This window comes from Glandiceps talaboti, chromosome 18 (assembly GCF_964340395.1).
Source record: "Glandiceps talaboti chromosome 18, keGlaTala1.1, whole genome shotgun sequence".
In the NCBI taxonomy this organism is placed as follows: Eukaryota; Metazoa; Hemichordata; class Enteropneusta; family Spengelidae; genus Glandiceps; species Glandiceps talaboti.
This window is the reverse complement of record NC_135566.1, coordinates 6,573,028-6,590,999: the sequence shown is the minus strand read 5'-3', so window position 1 is coordinate 6,590,999 and position 17,972 is coordinate 6,573,028. Positions and strand designations below refer to the sequence as shown.

The window sequence follows — 17,972 nt, the reverse complement described above, 5'->3', positions numbered from 1 at the left end:
TACAATGTGAGCCAGAAAACCTGAACAAAACGTCATCCGACGTGACAAAATCTTATAGTGCTTCTTTCACAATCATCGCTATATTTTATCGCCTCGGGTGGAGAAATACAATGCTACGTTTTAATATTATGGCTGCAGATCACCTGAAGGGTAGTTTTATCAAAAAACATGCTATGTAGCAAAGATGTTTTTCTATTCGTAGTGGCTTTTTCACGTTAACTGGCGTCTATTGTATAAATATAATAACGGTGAAGTTAGAATGCTTGTAATACACAGTGCAGTCACGTGTGCACTATTTATTTAACCATTACCTTAAAAATTTCATACCCTTTTTGCCACTGTAGATTTGGACATTAAAAGTACACCTTGTTTCTCGTCGAAATAGAATCACCACAAAATGGTTTACTCTATAAAGTTCTTCGTGAATTGTGGATATTTCGACTAACTTTGATCATTATATTCACACTCTTCTTACTTGTCTGTGATTCACACCAGTACTGGTACTGCCACTCCCACTTATCATAAGTAGAACGGTAAGTCACGAACGTATGGGCAAGAGTACACAAACGTGTCAGCTGTGACGTCATATCAGGTTGTCGACATTGTTTTTAAGGGGCTTGTTTCAATCAACTTCTCGTAAAAGTCCATTCCGAGCTAACATAACACTATGCAACACCCAAAAGTAGTTTACACGTGTTTATGTTTTATTTCAAATCGCCCCCCCCCCCTGTTAATCTGCACCAGAAACCAAAATGATCATTTCCGATTAAATGTATTCATAAAAATCAACAACCGAGTCATATAGGGTGACTCTCATATTCATACAGAGAAAAAACATATAACTTTTCTCAGTTGTGACATCGATTTGTCTGTGATTTTCCCCAAGATTTATTACATGTAGTTGTTAGAAATAAACTTCAAGTTATAAGAACTAGTTTGTTTAAGGTGAAGCTACTGCATTCAGCATTCACCTAAATTGATTGACAATTTCACTGATTTATCAGTAGAATCTGTAAGAAAACAAATCTTCACGACAACACACGGAAATATAGAAGTATGCTAATGGAACTTTAAGATTGAGATCTTCTGGCATTGATATCATGATTAACAAGAAATGTAGACAAAGGAAATGTGAGATGTCAGATTAGTAGCATGTCTGGAGTGATATCTACAAATCTGATCCACCAACTAGCTAGGAAATAATAGCATTTGGTAACATTCATGAAACAATTGTCACTGCATATACATGTAATAGACTCAGGAGAGAACTGCATATACATATTACATACGATCCTTAATACTACAGACTTTCTATTTATTGATATCTACAATACATTAAAACGGCTATATTGTCAGCCTCATATATTAAGTAAATTGTGCTTTGTAGACTTAAGCAAGTGTTGATAATCAAGACTTTCTCAGTCTTCGACGTCACTGTGTTTTACTTATAGCTAGATAAAAGTGTCAATCGACGTAAAACAGACCATAGAATGTGACCCGGTCAGATTGTGTTGTGTTGCATAGCATATCGTTCTGTACAATTGAAACTAAGGAGTGTTGAAAACGAAAAGATTCCGAAACAGAAAGACTATTATCTCACTGATGAGTACTCGGCGGTAAAATTGATACTAGGTGGACCACATATACTGATGTAAGTAGTTGCTGAATCTGTTTTTGCAGATGTTGACGAAAACTGTAATTCAACAGTTTGTCTAACATTAAAATTTGAAACCATTCGGGAAATAGCTAACACAATTAATATTGCAATTAGAGGACAATTACACATTGTACGCGTTAATTAGAAGTCAATGTATCTACAAGTAATACGGTAACAAGTTGAAAGTATGATTGCATGGGGAGGCCGATTTTAGGGTGCGGACTCAAAATATATCTGATTGGCTATATTGTACCATACTATGTGTACAGCTACACAACTATATTTACCTACAGGCGCTTCAGTACTGTTCAGCGTTTACAATATTACGAATAACTCATTACATCCAAGAAAACAGTTCTAAAAAATCTTAACTCATATCATGTACAATTTAGGGGTAATCCCCAACAAAGACAGATATGAGATGTATAAAGCTCCCTTTAGCAATAAATCTGGCTATTCCATTGTCTATGTGCTAATCAGTTCTAATTTGTCGTGGAGTTGAGAAATGCGATGCATGTACTGTTTTCACCAGCAGCCCATGTGGGGTATGTCTTCAGATCAAATATGACGTCACCATATATGTTGAGCCACATATTTACCAAAAGGATGCCCAAAATATTCAAGACAAAGCCAACGGTTGCCTAAAAAGAGAAACATAATTCAGTAGTTAAGGTAGGCGGAAAATTTACTTTCATTTTTAAAACACCGTTTGGAGTTTTTTTAATATAAATTTTACGTCCCAATGTTCTGATACTTTTTGATCTGTCTAAAATGACTTGGATGAATGTGATGAAATGTCAGAACTCGTTATGCAACAACATACCATGTCTAACACTTTCAGCTGGCCATACGAGAAAACAATAGCGTTTGGAGGAGTTGCCACGGGTAACATGAAGGCGTAAGAACAGATGATAGTTGATGGTATCATCAGATGAAGAGGATTGACACAGATGCTTTCTCCCTGTAAGATATATAAAAAACAAGACATAATATCTTATGTGTTTCCTATCTTAATGCATAATATGTCAGATGTAATGAAATCTCAGAAGTATCATGAGTTCCTTATAACTGTAATCATATCCAACGCAAGCAAAGTTGAATACATTTGAATGAAAAATATGGAATATATATCTTGATTGTTCTACGTCACAACAATGCTTGTCTACGTCATTTTCCCAATTTATCATAATTATACTTTTAGTTGAATAAGTTTCGTGATGACAGAAAGCATCGTCGCCGCTGCCATGACTGTGGATGACATCAACAGTCCAGACATTTGCTTACTTGCCAAAGAGGGCGCCGTTCCGCAAAATATTAAGGCAGCGAATGGAAATTTCTATAATTTTGACACCGCATTGAAAATGTAGGTCGGTCGGTGCACGGTGATAAGAAATATAAAAAAAACTGGGCTACCATAATATACTATACTAACCAATGAAGCAAGTATTGGTAAAAATATTGTGGCGATTGCCATGTTACTGGTGACTTCTGTGAAGAAGCAAACAATTGTTGTGACTGTTAGAATTATAACTTCGACTGAAAGGTCTCCAAGTACAACCAGCTGATCACCAATCCATTGTGACAGACCTGATGCCTATGGTAAACACAAATATGTATTTATTCATCAAGCAACTTTTGGTAATTTTCCAGTAAGGAAATTAATTTATTTTTGAAATCTGAAAATTAAGATTTAACACTGTGTGACCCAAAACACCGCAACATGATTAATAGACTGTCAAATCGATCTATATGAGTAGCGCTGGAAAGACATCATTAGCATCAACGAATCCAACAAATGACACACAAACAATCAAGCGAATATAACTCTGTTAATACTGTTGTAATCTATTACGCTAATTCAGAAAAAATCAGCTTTCGCTTAGACCTAAACAAGTTGTGTAGTTCCGATAAAGCTCAAAATAGGTGGGTAGGGTAGGTAGATTATATATATATATATATATATATATATATATATATATATATATATATATATATATATATATATATATATATATATATATATATATATATATATATATATATATATATATGAGTGTCTAGTTCAGGTAGTGATGTCATTGTTTTCCGTATGGTCTCATGGTCTGTGTTATTGGTTTCTTCAATTTTTAGGCCTTAGTATTACAAATACGTTATATTTTGGCAAAATATAAACACATTATTACCTTACAGCCTTCAGCAAGAGCAAATCCACCTCCAAACAACAGTACGATACCCCATGGCAGTTTATGGTGAACTATTTTCCAATCTAACAAACCTAGCTGAGGTCCTTTTTTGGAATTATCTATAAAGTCACAGACAACGAATGAAATGAGAAAGGGAGGAGTTTGTATAGCATACACATAATCAGTTCTATAGGAAGATATATTACATTTGATGCAATAGTTCTTGAGATATCGTGTTCACATATACAGACAGACAGACAGACCGACAAGATCATAACATTACCTTACACAAGGTATAAATGGTCAACATTGATACTATTTTGAAATTAATTTGATATTAAGATGATTAATATATTACTAGTCTGATATATGTCAAGTCACTGTCAATTAAATCATACATATTAAGAATTCATTTATGAGGTAAAATGTAATTAATGAATATTAACTTTACCATTTCTTCGTCTACAGCACAGACAATTTGGTGGGTGTGACGGGAAGATGAACAGTGATACGGCAATAAAGATGGCAGGTGTTGAATCCGACACATAACTGTAGGATAGTGATAATAAAGTTATCAGGAATACCAATGGCAAATTATCATATTCTATACTGTTTACACACTATTTTATGTTAAGGGTATTACTAAAATAGGTAACATCTACCTGAGTTCTCAAGGTGTTTTAATTCGGTTACCCACTAAAGTTAAGATACACGATATGGAAATATATGCCTGGTTTGCCTGATTTTTCCCTCAAGAATCGATCTACCTTCATGAGTTTCCCATAATGCACTATTCCGCTCCCATATCTTTGATTCGCATAATGCTTCATTGTCATTTTGACCTCTGTTTCCTAAATTTGTATGAGGTCCAAATAATAATTGTTTGGTTCCGGTTACCCGACCCCACCTAGCTTTTCACTGCTGACCCTAAACTTTTTTTTTACGTATTTGATAAACAAATTAAATCGCAAAAATGTGAAGTCTCACGAGAAATAATGACTGACATCAACTTTAAAAAAAAAAAAATCTAAAACTGTTCTTCCAATCTGTAATGGCTGAAATAGACAAAAATACATCTGAAATAGACAACACAGAGACCATTTTGAAAACAATGGAAAACCTGAACTAGACGTAGAGAAAAAATATGTATAAAATTAAAATAACAAATCTACCTACCCCATCTATTCTAAACTTGGGCGTAATCAGAACCACACACTTTTTTTTATTATGCCTGATGACCCTCCTTTACTATAACTGTGCAAACAATTTGAGTTCTTTGAAAGGCACATACTATGGTAACACAGACAAACATAATTAAATTAGTATTACCCTTCAGTGAATAAATTACCCCATCCGTATCCGCTTATATCTCGTGTCATCCACAATAAAGCCAGCATAATAAAATGTACAAGAACGGCTCCCTCTGCCCAACTGCGATTATGTAGAAAAGCAAAGTGATTATTGGGAGGTAAGATATCTCTGGATAGCCACAAGGGGGTACTGCAGGATACATCAAAGTTAACAAATAAAATATACACAGTTATACTCCTTTCCGACTCGGACAAAATAATGAGCTTTACCTATCTAAGAGTGGTCGATTATTTTCAGTAATAATGGCCTTTGACTTGACCTATACATATAAGTTAACCCGAAACGTCGTCTGTCACGACTACAATCTTATCTAAAACTGGCTTGCAATCTTTTGACTAACAAACCCTAAGTAAAGTTATTACAGTTTAATAACTTTAGGAGTGTGGATCTCCTTAAGACAACTCACGCCGCAGAAAATGCATCAACATTGGTAAGACTTTTGTCGCGCCAGACGATAACATGTCGCAGTGTCAGTAAGTATTTCTGTCAAATCTGACGACGTCCTTTTCAGGTTATTTAGTTTCCGCTTTATCAAATTCTGTGCTAAAGGCTAGGGTTTTAATCCCATGTTTTCGTATAAGTATTGACATATCACTGGAGTCGTAAGGATTACATGGGATGTTCTTTTGTTCTGGTCCAACGTTTTCTACAGTATTGCAAGACAACTGTTTTGTCACACCTAAATGTTAATCCTCGCCAGAAGAGGACCTTTAACCATGTGGGTTTGAATGCAGCTAGATGGGTTTACTTACGTCATTGGTCCCAATTCGTTGTATTGTTGCCTTATGACACGCTTGGCGTTGTCAGCGCGACTAGTGCACGGACAACCTGTATAACACCCACCATTACATCTGTAGGTGCAATGACAAAATGTTGCATCAATCTTGCAAAAGAAATGTTATTTGTGAATTCCAAAGCAAAAATATGGGATTCAGATTATTCACAACCTACGTTTAACCCCATTTTGTTTATCATGATGTATATAGTTCATGAATTAAAGATATTTTGTTCTATAATTGAAAGGCAATTTTACCAATAATGTTCTTAGTATCCTTTATTGACATATGCCGTACGTTACTTTGATAGATATATCAGGGAGGTTACCAACATAACACGCCAAGATCCTAAGATATATCAACAGAGATCTGGACAACGAACTGCCTAACATCTATGCACAGGGAACCTTGCACACTCCTGTAACACTCACATACCTAGGACAGAGGCTGTACCAGCTATATATATAATATCCCTGTAACAGCTTTGGCCAGCACACTAGGTGTAACGTACCTAGATTTGGTGTGCCAATATCAATGTAATATGGTTAAAAATAGCAATGCAGCACAGCCATGTAGTAGCTATGTCAACATTGCTGTAACAGCAGTATTTCCCACAGCCATATAGCTGTGTGAGTAATGCTTGTCATATATGAACGAAAGGGTTCTACAGGGTATTATTCCACCATAGCTGTTACATGTATGTTCACAACTGTGTGCCAGGTGTGCAGTACACATCTATGATATGCAAGCAGTCGTGGCATAGATGCAGTATTCAACATCCATGCAACAAGCATATTTTTCACAACCATGTGTAACAGGGCTGTGGAAACCCTGTAACAGGGATGTGAGACACACAGCTGGTACACGGCTGAGCTCTTCTTCCTAGCACTAGGATGTGGCCACATCCTAGCACTAGGATATGCACATCCTAGTGCTAGAATGTAAATGTTCCCTATGCTGATAATACCACCATCTAGAAGTCAGTTTATAATTCAAACAAGGATTTAGGATTATGTAGACGATATGGTATTTTTAAAGTTTAACTTCATCTATGTTATAACCTTTGCACTTTATTTCACATAGTTAATTTTACCTTAGGAACCAGAACTGCAGCCATAACCACGCAATGAACTCAAATAAAACCATGCCAGGAAAACTATATATGAACCAGGATGCAAAATCTACTCCATGGTCGTTGCCATAGTGACTGAAAGATATGACGATATAAGTATGTTATATGAGACTTTGTTTTACCACAATATTACACACTATTTCCATATATATTTTTCATTCTAAGCAGAGGAAAATATGTTACGTAATTAAGGGGTCCTTATTCTACGAGTCGAAAAGAAAAGAATTAAATTTCGTTAAATTGAACATTTTTGAGAAAACCGAGGACACAGACTTACACATGCACAGACATATACACAGACAGACAGACAGACAGACAGACAGACACATATTTCCATACTATGACCTTCCCTTGGTGAAGGCGAAACTACTGTATCATAAATTATGTGAACGTAATACCCTTCTAAGATGCCGATTAGAACAATGTTGGTCCCAGTTCCAGTCAATGTTGCTGTGCCACCAATATTTGCGGCAAAGGCGATGCAAATAACAAGAGCTTTACTCATCCTCTGGTCAGATGGTGACAATCGATCAAAGTCACTCATTTGGTCATTGCCATCGTGTGAGATTTGGACAGGTTTTCTGTGAAATGAAAACAGTGGCGTTGGTAATGATGGTGTATGATGTATCCGGTATATTGAAGTTTACTACGGTAAAATAATTGGTCATTTTCTGGATTAAAAATTCTCTCTTCTTGCTTAGTACGTTCTTATGCATTTGTCTCTGTGACATGCATTCGACTATGAAGACATATTAATCAAAACTCTTTCTTAAAATAAACACCACACATATGCGTAGTTATATATATTTGTTTGACTTTTTTACCTGTTTGAATTGCTCAGTCCTTCTTTAGAGATTTCTTCACTGCTGCTAGTGGCACCTTCTAGGTCCTCCTCATCTAAAATGTCTTCATGTAATTTGTATTTGCCCCCCACTCTATCGTTGATAGGATCCATTTCAAGGTCTGCATTCATGGTGTGTTGAGTTTGTTCATGTTGTTCCGTTTGCTGAGGTTGTGAATAATTTAAATAAAGAAACTAAATATTTCTAACATGAAATGGAAAAATCACTTAAGCTAAATCAAGGTAAGTAATGTATGCTGTTAACATCGGTTTGTTTTCAATGACGATTTAACTTTTGGGCTCAAGACATAAGTTATAGTTCAGAACATTAATATATATAATCTATAAAATATGACGAGTCCTTCCTCCCTATCAGCAACCACTCACAAGAGAAGGCCGATGAGGGCACAATGCCTCATGTTTTAGTTAAAGGTACAAATTGTACAAACTACTGTCACTTTACCGGGAGGAGCTTTCTGCTAACGCCACCAGCCGCTGGTTTCGTTACCAACTCCGATAATACGGCCTGTGCTATGGGTGTCATCATCGCAGTTGTTGCTGTATTACTGATGAACATTGATAACAATGCTGTTGGAATCATAAATCCTAACATCAACCTGCCAAACATTAAAATATGAAATATTGACATTGGTAACAGATTCTGTCTCCATATTACTGGCAGCTTTATCGTTAATTGGTTGGCTGTTAATTGGTTGGTTGGATAATTACTTTGGATTAGTTCGGCATTTCTTCAATATAATTTGTACCAAACATTCAATTTGAAGCTTGCATTCTTAAGATATAAGCTTAATTTCATTAATGACATGTGGGCCTTGGTTTCGTGAATGCATTTACCAATTTATATAAAACCTGAAGCTAGCACTCTTCAGATATACCATAATTACTCGAAATCATTAATTATGCAAATGACTCATTAAAACTAAAGGCACATCGACAAGTCTTTCAGGACATGTGCTTTGATATGATTGAAGTGTGTACCAAATTATATTGCATTTGAAGCGTGCATTCTTAAGAATAGCCTAATTACTGAATCATTAATTATGCAAATTGTCATTAACCCGAAAGCTACACTATCAAACGTACTTTACATGACACATACACATTGTTGTCATCAAAGTATGTACCAAAATATATCACATTGGAAGCTTACATTCTTAAGCTATAGCATAATTACAGAAAATCGTTAATTATGCAAATGAGTCATTAATGTTCAAAACGAAATCAGTTCTCGCCATTGCCCGAAAGCATATGTACACCAAATTTCGTTTGCATTGAACAAGTCTTTGTTGAGAAAACGATGACACAGAAACAGACAGACAGTCAGACAGACACATACACACAGCACACACATACATCTCATCCCTAAAATACAACCTTCCCTTATTGAATGTAAAAATGCTGTCATAAATGGAAAAAATACAGTAATCCCTGAATCAATGAAATTTAAAAAACTTAATCCAACCCCTGAAACTAAGTTGGAAGGTTTAAAGGCATTGTTCATTTCCCTCTACTACCACGAAGTGAATGTGTGTGAAGGCACTAAATCAGTCAATACCTGGGTTTGGATCTCATTGGTCGAGATGAAGGCCATAACTACCAAAGATTAGATTGACATACTCCCGACCCAACAAGATGTAGCAGCAGTTGGATGTAGAACCGATGGCAGTGGTGGGATGCCCAAGAAACCACACAATAATACAAATAATACTTTTGTCATTCTCCTTGTACATTTTTCTATTTGAATAATTAACATTAATTTGCATACCCTCGTACTCCAGATCCTACCAGGAGAAGAACACGCAGTGCTATTCGTTTATGCAAATTCCAATGTTTGACAGCTACCGCCACCATGACTCCGCCTATGAATAGGACATTGGTATCCTTCAAGTACACTGTGGCTGTTTTACTTGCCGTCAGTACGCCCATTAAGGGGAACAGTACCAATGGCAGTAAAGCTGTTACTGATAAGGGGAATGCTTCCGTTATCCAGAACACCGCCATCACAATCAGGACGTATGCTGCTCTGGACTCCTTGAGAAATAATCAAGTATATTTAATTCATTCAATTTGTTGACAATTTCATGAATATTTTGTAGCAATGGAAAGTTAAGATATACACCTAAAGTTAACAGTCAAAAAATCGTAATATTGGTTACCTTTGACCCCGGATTTTTATGACACCATCCTGTCTATACGTGCATTTCTAAAATTCATCTGGAATTTTGTGGAACTATTCAATTTAAGAATGAGTAGTTTCGGTATATATGTCCAATGTAGTTACCATGGTAACGTGCAGCGCAGGACATATTGGTTCAAATCAAAATAGTGTGACCTCTGCTTTGCTGGGTCAGGTCACTTATAGTTTCTCAAACCAGGCTAGATTCCGGACATGTATGGTCCGAGGTTCCTATATCCTATATCAAATCAGTAAGAATTGAGGTCAACTTGGATCGGGTAAAGTAGTCTGCAGTATGGAGGAAATGACTTAATATTGATAGTCTACCCTAAGGTCAAGGTCAAGATTAAAGGTCAATGTGGTCAAGAAAATGTGCATGTAATTATATGGGGTTAGACATTTGGATGTATTAAAGTTTTGAACTATACACCAAATATGGCCGCCATTCACTAGAAAAGTGATGTGTGCACCGATATATTATACTTGTGTACTACATTTATGTTCTTCTATATTACTTGTGAACATAATTTAAAAGAAATCGCCAGCAAATAAATACTACAAAATGTTCAAGATAGGTATAACAATGGCGTGATTTTGATAATCGACCTTGAAGGTCAAGGTCAGGGTCAATGTTTTACCAAAAAAAGCTTACATCTAATAATATGTGTGTGTGTTAATTTTCAGTCAATTTGCATTTGTCCCAAAATAAATGATTTGCATATGTCCAATATCATGTCACCTTTGTGCCAAGTTTTAAAGAAATCATATGTTGTATGTCTGAGAAATGACATATTAGGGACAGACGGACATACTGATGGACGATGGAAGGACAGAGCCAATTATATTAGTCTCCCCCTTGCGGCACTAAACAACATAACATTGAGAGAAAAGCACTGTGAAGAACGGAAGTTGTGATTGCGCGGAGATTTGTACTTTTGTCCATGGTGCAACATAGAAAGTAATTCAAGCATTAAGTGTGTTGCTTTGTGTGACAGGTATGGATATGAATCATCCTACATGATTCAGTGGTTGATTTTCATGAATATATAATCGGAAACGATCAGTTTGGTTTCTGGTACAGGTGAGTAAGGAGCAATATTTGCAATAAAACATAGACACTTCTACAAAACGCTTGGGTATTGCGTAGTATTACATCGGGTCGGAGTGAACTTTATGAGAAGATAATTAAGCCACACCTTTTTCCAAACAATGTTGACTATCGTATATCACTTTCATTGATTCTAGTTCAACAAATTCGTGACTTACCGTTCCACTGATGAGGAGTGGGAATGGCAGTGCCAGTAGTGGTGTGAAAATAATGATCAAAGTTAGTCGAAATGCCCATAATTCACGAAGAACTTTACGTATAGAGTAAGTCATTTTGTGGTGATTATATGGGGTACAAATTGCATGCAGGTCAGGTCAGGCTACGGGAAGGGGCCATTTCAAGTCATGAAAGGCCATGCCTGAAGTTTTTATTCCGATTCCGATTCAGATCCGAATTTACCATTAACTAATACTCATTACAATGAGATGCTTCTTTGATTCGACTTTTACGTTAATATATTTTTATTAGTTTTCCAATCCACTGTAAGTTATGAATACTTTTTAGTAGTATCTCCAGTATCTCCTGAACTTGGAATAGTATAAATGATTGCATGTTGTGTAAAAACAAACTGCCAAACAATGCCCATCTTTGATGTTAGTAGCATTCACAACATAGATAAAGAGATTCCTTTCACGTGCCTAAACCTGAAATCTCAATAGAAAGCTTTCTTGACCTTTGTCCTTATTTTCAGGGTCACACATTCTAATTTACCGTGGCATGTGCATTGTACCTCCGAGATGAATGTGTCTGGCCTGACCTGCTGTGTGGCTGATTTTACTCAGCTTTCATTATCTTGACCATTTAAGCATGCTGACCCTACTGTCTGACCACTTTAGTGACCTGTGAGGCTCTGTCTACAGGACCTTGTCAAGTAACAAACTGTACTAAAATTAGCAGGAGCCAGGATTGCCATAATCCAATAACGATGTGAGGTGAAAGGTTATTCATGTGATCTCCTTACTCATACTCATTATGTACATAGTCATATACATGTCATCTTTGCAGATATAACACAACCCTTTCTGTATACGTTTAAAGTGTCAGTTTGCATAGACATGTACGCCAATCGCAGTCTTTTTAGTAGTAGACAAACTGTTCCAAAAACAGACACACTCGCTACGAAACCTGCTTAGACGTTGATGCCCATGAATTTACACACGAATCAGTTCGAGAGTACACTGTGAAATTAGCGCTACGGTAAGTAAATGTGCTGCTTATTGTGATGGCCTTCCACCATAATTTTAGGGTTGATATACAAAAAAGACAACATGGTGGGTGTGTTATATCAAGTCTCATATGTTAACCTGGAGTGGACCACTTTGACACCCCAACCTTAATTTATGGTCTAGGATAAAGTTAAAACTGGTTTAACGTATTGCCAGCACGCACGCACGCACGCACGCACGCACGCACACACACACACACACACACACACACATCCTCTCTTTGTTTAACGTTATAGAAGATGAATTTAGAATGTCTAAAAAAATTATGTAAATTAATTCAAACTAATTCAAGCAATTGGTTACAGAATGGATAAAATGAGTCAAAACTGATATTTGTCCTCAACTAAATTCATATTACAAATATCGCAGCATCTATCTACTCTTGGTGTGTGTGTGTGTGTGTGTGTGTGTGTCATTACGACCTTTGTTAACAAAGTTTTCATTATTATATTTTGTTGATCTCACATGTGTCCAAAACCCTATAGATCTGAAGCCGCTCTGTCAAATTTCTGACCCCAAAAGATCCTTATCTTTATTTATTTATTTTGTTGGAAATTATAACATTCATGCATGTACAAGTCAGTGTCAATTTTCAAAATTCTCAACCACATTTAATATTATAATCCTACAATATCTATTGAAAGTTACCTAATTCCAAGTTGTTTGTTATTTCATGGAGCAGGTATTGTGAATACACAATCTTGTTTTTAGTGTAATGAACACTATCATGAACAATGAGAAAGAAGAAGAGGTAAGTTACAGTTATGACACTACCTTTATATACAGTTAGGTAAGAATTAAGTTACAGGTATACCACTCACCTTATATATACAGTTAGTTCGAGGTATCTCGATGTAGAATAATTCTCAGCAGGGTGATCCCATAATTGATATGCAAGTTATTTTAGAAATTCTATTGAGGTCAAAGGACTTCAAGTCAAAAGCGCTTGGCTGATTGCCAAGGACTTAAAAGAAATGGACTTTTTACATTGGATTGGAGTAAATAATCCAGATCAAATGATTAGGTGAATGATCCGTAAATGTGCAAATTTGGAGATTTGTAACATTTGCACAAAATTATATAAAAATTGGGGATCGCATACAATTGAGTCTAAACCGAATAAGATTGTTTTATTGAGGCCAAATGGAGTAAGAGTAAATAGTGATAATGACAACTGCAAACTGCCTCTCTCATGGTACCAGACTGTAGTTCGATATACATTGTTTATCATAATATGGTGCCATTTTCTCTACATGTTTTCCTTTCTTCTTAACTATGTTTTCCCATCCCTGATCTCAATTTGACACCACCACCAACGCCGCCGCCACCACCATCATCATCATCATCATCATCATCATAATCATCATCATCATCATCATAATCATCATCATCATCATCATCATCATCATCATCATCATCATCATCACCACGGCCACCATCACCATCACCACCACCATCAAGTACTGTAAGATAAAATACTCTTTGCAATTGAACGTTTACAGAAGCAACCTCTACTAGAGAAAGAGCATGCTTCAACCACAACAGTCGATGATAAACCATTGAAGACTATATCCAAACTTTGCTATGGTATCGGTGGAATTACATTTTTGATGACAGCGAGTATAATCAGTTCCTACTTGACCCTGTTTTTGTTGGAGGTTGCAATGGTAATGTAGAGACATGTTTCGTCTTTTTTGCTTCAGGCTACTAATTTACTTTCCATTTATTTACAACTATTTATTTACATATCACAAAAAAAAAACGTTTAATCTAGAAGCGAGGCATATGGGTAATTTTTTAATACACTGTTCATTTCCAATCTCTATCCGTCTCGTTACTAAAGTATGTATTGTAAATGCCAGTGCGAGGCGGGCTTATCACATGGGTAACACTACAGGATTGAACACCGGATATGAATGACTATACAGAACAATCAATGTTCTACATGTACTTTCTTGAAAATAGTTTTATTATGATTCTTTATGTGTTCAGGTTGCAAACGCAATGTGTCCAATTAACTGTTACATATGGGTTGACATTTTTGATGCCATATATATGTTATACAACTGGCCATAATGTCATTATGCCTTAATTATTTCAATAATGAATACTTCCATTGTCATGTGAGAATGGTTGTAGCCGATGTGGTATTCGACTATACGAGATAAGTCAAATTTATCATAGATGGTGTTTTCAATTCTATGACACATTTTCACAGTACAATGGTAAGCATTACAGTTGTGTGGTTGTTTTATCTTGTGTACAGATACCGCCTACCTACGCCAGTATTGTGATGTTCGGTGGCAGGGCATGGGAAGCCGTGGCTTATCCAACTGTAGGTGTTATCATCAGTAGATTTGGTAATTTAAAAACGAAACCATGGTAAGATTAAAATGTATGTTACAGTTACATAAAATACAAATGGATATCTGATGATTATTACATCTGCTAAATATTTAGGTTTATAATTTAATGAATTCATACAAGCCCAAAATACTCACATTCAACTCGAACATATAATTTGATACTTCCAACTATGGATAACGTATCAACACCTCCATTATGTGGTCCCCATTTACCAAGACATGAATGATTTCCTCCGAATATACTCCAACGTGACAACCAATAGAAACCAGGGCTTTTTAAGGTATAATTTGCATACATTCATATTTATATTATCTTTATTCCTCATATTTTCCTATTGCAGTTTGTTGTAATTTGATACTCAGGTAATAAATATATATATTATACAATGTATAGAATATTATAAGAATATTATACTACTCAGAAGTATAGGGATATTACATAATTTTTCCATTTACTCTGTTCATTTCTTCTTCTGTTCAGGATAGTTTGCTCACTTCCGTTTGCTATGTTTTCTTACTTCCTTCTTTGGGTTGTGCCAGATATCAGCGATGATCTTAAATTTGTCTTCTACCTTTTTCTATACATTGCTTTCCTGACATCTATGACGGTTAGTGGATTGAATAGTAATAATTGACAACAATGATAACATTTTAATTTATGTCAATCTATACAGTGTTTTATCAGTTAAGGTTTATACTACTAGCAAGAAATAATAAATAACAATATAACGTGATGTCCCAACTAAAATAGGAAAACAAAATTTAATATGAAAATGGGTGAACCTTTGGCAAACAGACATAAACTGAACATATATTGCGATATGCTGATAATAGCTACCAATGTACGCTGATGTAATACTTCCAGTAGAGTAGCATATTTGGCCTAGTTTTAGATAATGGTGACGCCTTATACCTCCTTCAGTGTTTACACTACCTTGGTTTCAAGGTGATCATATCTAGATAACAAAGACAACGGTGTCATTCATTTGTGTGATTTGCCACACGCAGCAACAATAGTGTGTGTCTATCTTAGTTTGCCGATAGCATCTTTTCCGTAGTGCATGAAGTAAGATAACTGTCATACGTTGCACGCCGTTATATGGATTTTGCAGACACATTTGGCTTTCCTGCGTCTGAACAAAATGTATCCTATAGAAATGTCATCTTCCGCTTTGTTTTCTTTAATTAGTGTTACTATCTTCCCTATATATCCCTCACTATGTATCTGAGTAATGACCAACATGAACGCGATTCAGCCACAGCATACCGTAAGTAATACAGATGATGGTTTAGACTGATGTCAGCTTTTTCCATACACCCTGAGAAATCATTTGTAATTCTTATATGTTGTTGTATCAATAATGGCGGACAGGAAGCCGTAACTGAATGTTATATTACAGATTTGCTGGGTATGAAACAGGTGCATCTGTACAACCCGACTCAATTGATTTTACAATGAGGATTTTGATGTCTGTTGTACCAATTGGCATGACACTGGTATCTATGATATTCCTTTGGCTTTACCCCATAACAGAGTCTAGAAGAAATGTAAATAAGGTTACACTTGCAAAAAGAAGGTGACTATTTAACTGTTGTATGTCGTTCTGTTTTAATGTACATGTATTTTTATTTTTTCTCTCGTGTCTTGTTGTGTAAAGCAGTTCCAATTGACTAAACGAACAATTCAACATGATATGGTGGCATATAATATATATCCGTTAAAACAACCGACCAAACAAACGATTTGAATTCATCATTTGATTATTACCTCTAGACATTCATTTTGTACATGTTGCTTTGACTTGTCATTCTTTACAAAGTACTACTAACTTATCAATTTCAAGTAGCTAGCATTACATCCGTCAACAGAATGGAGGACAAAACAAGACAAGACAATACCACACAAGGTTATACTTTTATGTAATTATTTACAAGCTGTAGACACCGACAAATCATTTTGATTGTTACAGGGAACAACAAATATCAAGGCTAGATGACCTTGGACATGGCGACGAAGAATAAAAATTGAAATGATATACCTGGAAATGATAAACCTCGAAATGATATACCTCGGGTGTCTCAAATGCTTGAAAGTTAAGAACATTTTCAAAATTTTGAATTCATAAGTCGACCTAAACAAAGCGGACTAATTTCAAATCGGGCTGATTGCATGATAGTGGTATAAATCTCATCTATATTTGCCTTCTAATTAAATCAAAAGTATTTCTTGTCGTAAGCAGAGATTTCACTGCAGACACCATTGGTGACCGGTTGTTATATATACCTACACTTTAAGTATATAAGGTCTCATTTGTGTTTCAATGCCAAGCATTTTATACTTGTATTCACTGTAATTTCTCCATGCAATATCCGGCTTGATTACATTGGTAAGATCTTTCTTTGTTTCTCGAGAGAAAAATAATCTAATCGTGAATAAATTAATGAATTAATGAATAAAGAATATATTGATGTGATGAGGTGATCCGTCTCTATACATTACTGTTTTAAATGTATAATAGCACAATTTTTTTTTTAATTTTCAAAATGTTCATGAAGGTGTAGATCCATGTGTTTATTCAAAAAATACATTATTTCAGTTAACTATATAAATTTCGCAAAAGAGCATATAATTAAAAATATTGTATTTCAGTTAAATTATTTTTGGTTTGTAGATATCCTAGCAAAAATAATTTAAATCTTACCATCATCTACATTTGTGTTTAGCCTATGTATATTCTTATTCTCTAAATTGGTTTTCAGTTTTGCAGCATTGATGTATGCAAATCTCTGTTACAAATTATGTTTTATCTTTTCTATTGAATAATTATGTGGAGAAAATCCAATATGTCAAAAAGTGTCATAAAGTGCGTAATTCACTAAAATTATTTCGATTATGTCAAACTGATTTATAACCGTGTCATTTATGGTGATATTATGGGCAAATTTTCATTTTGGTTTGGATTCAAAATTTAAAAACAATCTTATATTGACAGAAATAATGATATTCAATTACTATATTTTCACAAGAAAAACACATTTTATGGCGGTAGTATAGTAATCATTGACTTCAAATGCAGGCATATAGATTTTTCACTATTAATTCACAGGAAATATA

General features: G+C 35.3%; 1 protein-coding gene across 1 annotated transcript; it reads right to left on the bottom strand.

The window, feature by feature from the left end:
• Positions 1-1,361: 1,361 nt before the first annotated feature.
• On the bottom strand, positions 1,362-9,997 carry LOC144449302 (solute carrier family 13 member 2-like). Its single transcript, XM_078139820.1, has 12 exons — positions 9,747-9,997; positions 8,424-8,577; positions 7,944-8,125; positions 7,518-7,700; positions 7,081-7,194; positions 5,964-6,062; positions 5,170-5,271; positions 4,292-4,389; positions 3,841-3,959; positions 3,090-3,251; positions 2,481-2,618; positions 1,362-2,298 (listed from the first exon to the last, which is right to left on the bottom strand). Exons 1-12 carry the CDS (start codon positions 9,980-9,982, stop codon positions 2,140-2,142), a joined length of 1,746 nt encoding a protein of 581 aa, XP_077995946.1. The 5' UTR covers positions 9,983-9,997; the 3' UTR covers positions 1,362-2,139.
• Positions 9,998-17,972: the final 7,975 nt, after the last annotated feature.

Coding starts and splice junctions, on each gene's coding strand:
- LOC144449302 (XM_078139820.1), bottom strand. CDS start 9,982: ATGGCGGTGTTCTGGATAACGGAAGCATTCCCCTTATCAGTAACAGCT. Junction 7,195..7,517: donor CTAATCGGCATCTTAGAAGG/GTATTACGTTCA, acceptor CATATCTTTCAG/TCACTATGGCAACGACCATG. Junction 2,619..3,089: donor TACCAATACTTGCTTCATTG/GTTAGTATAGTA, acceptor TATATCTTACAG/GGAGAAAGCATCTGTGTCAA.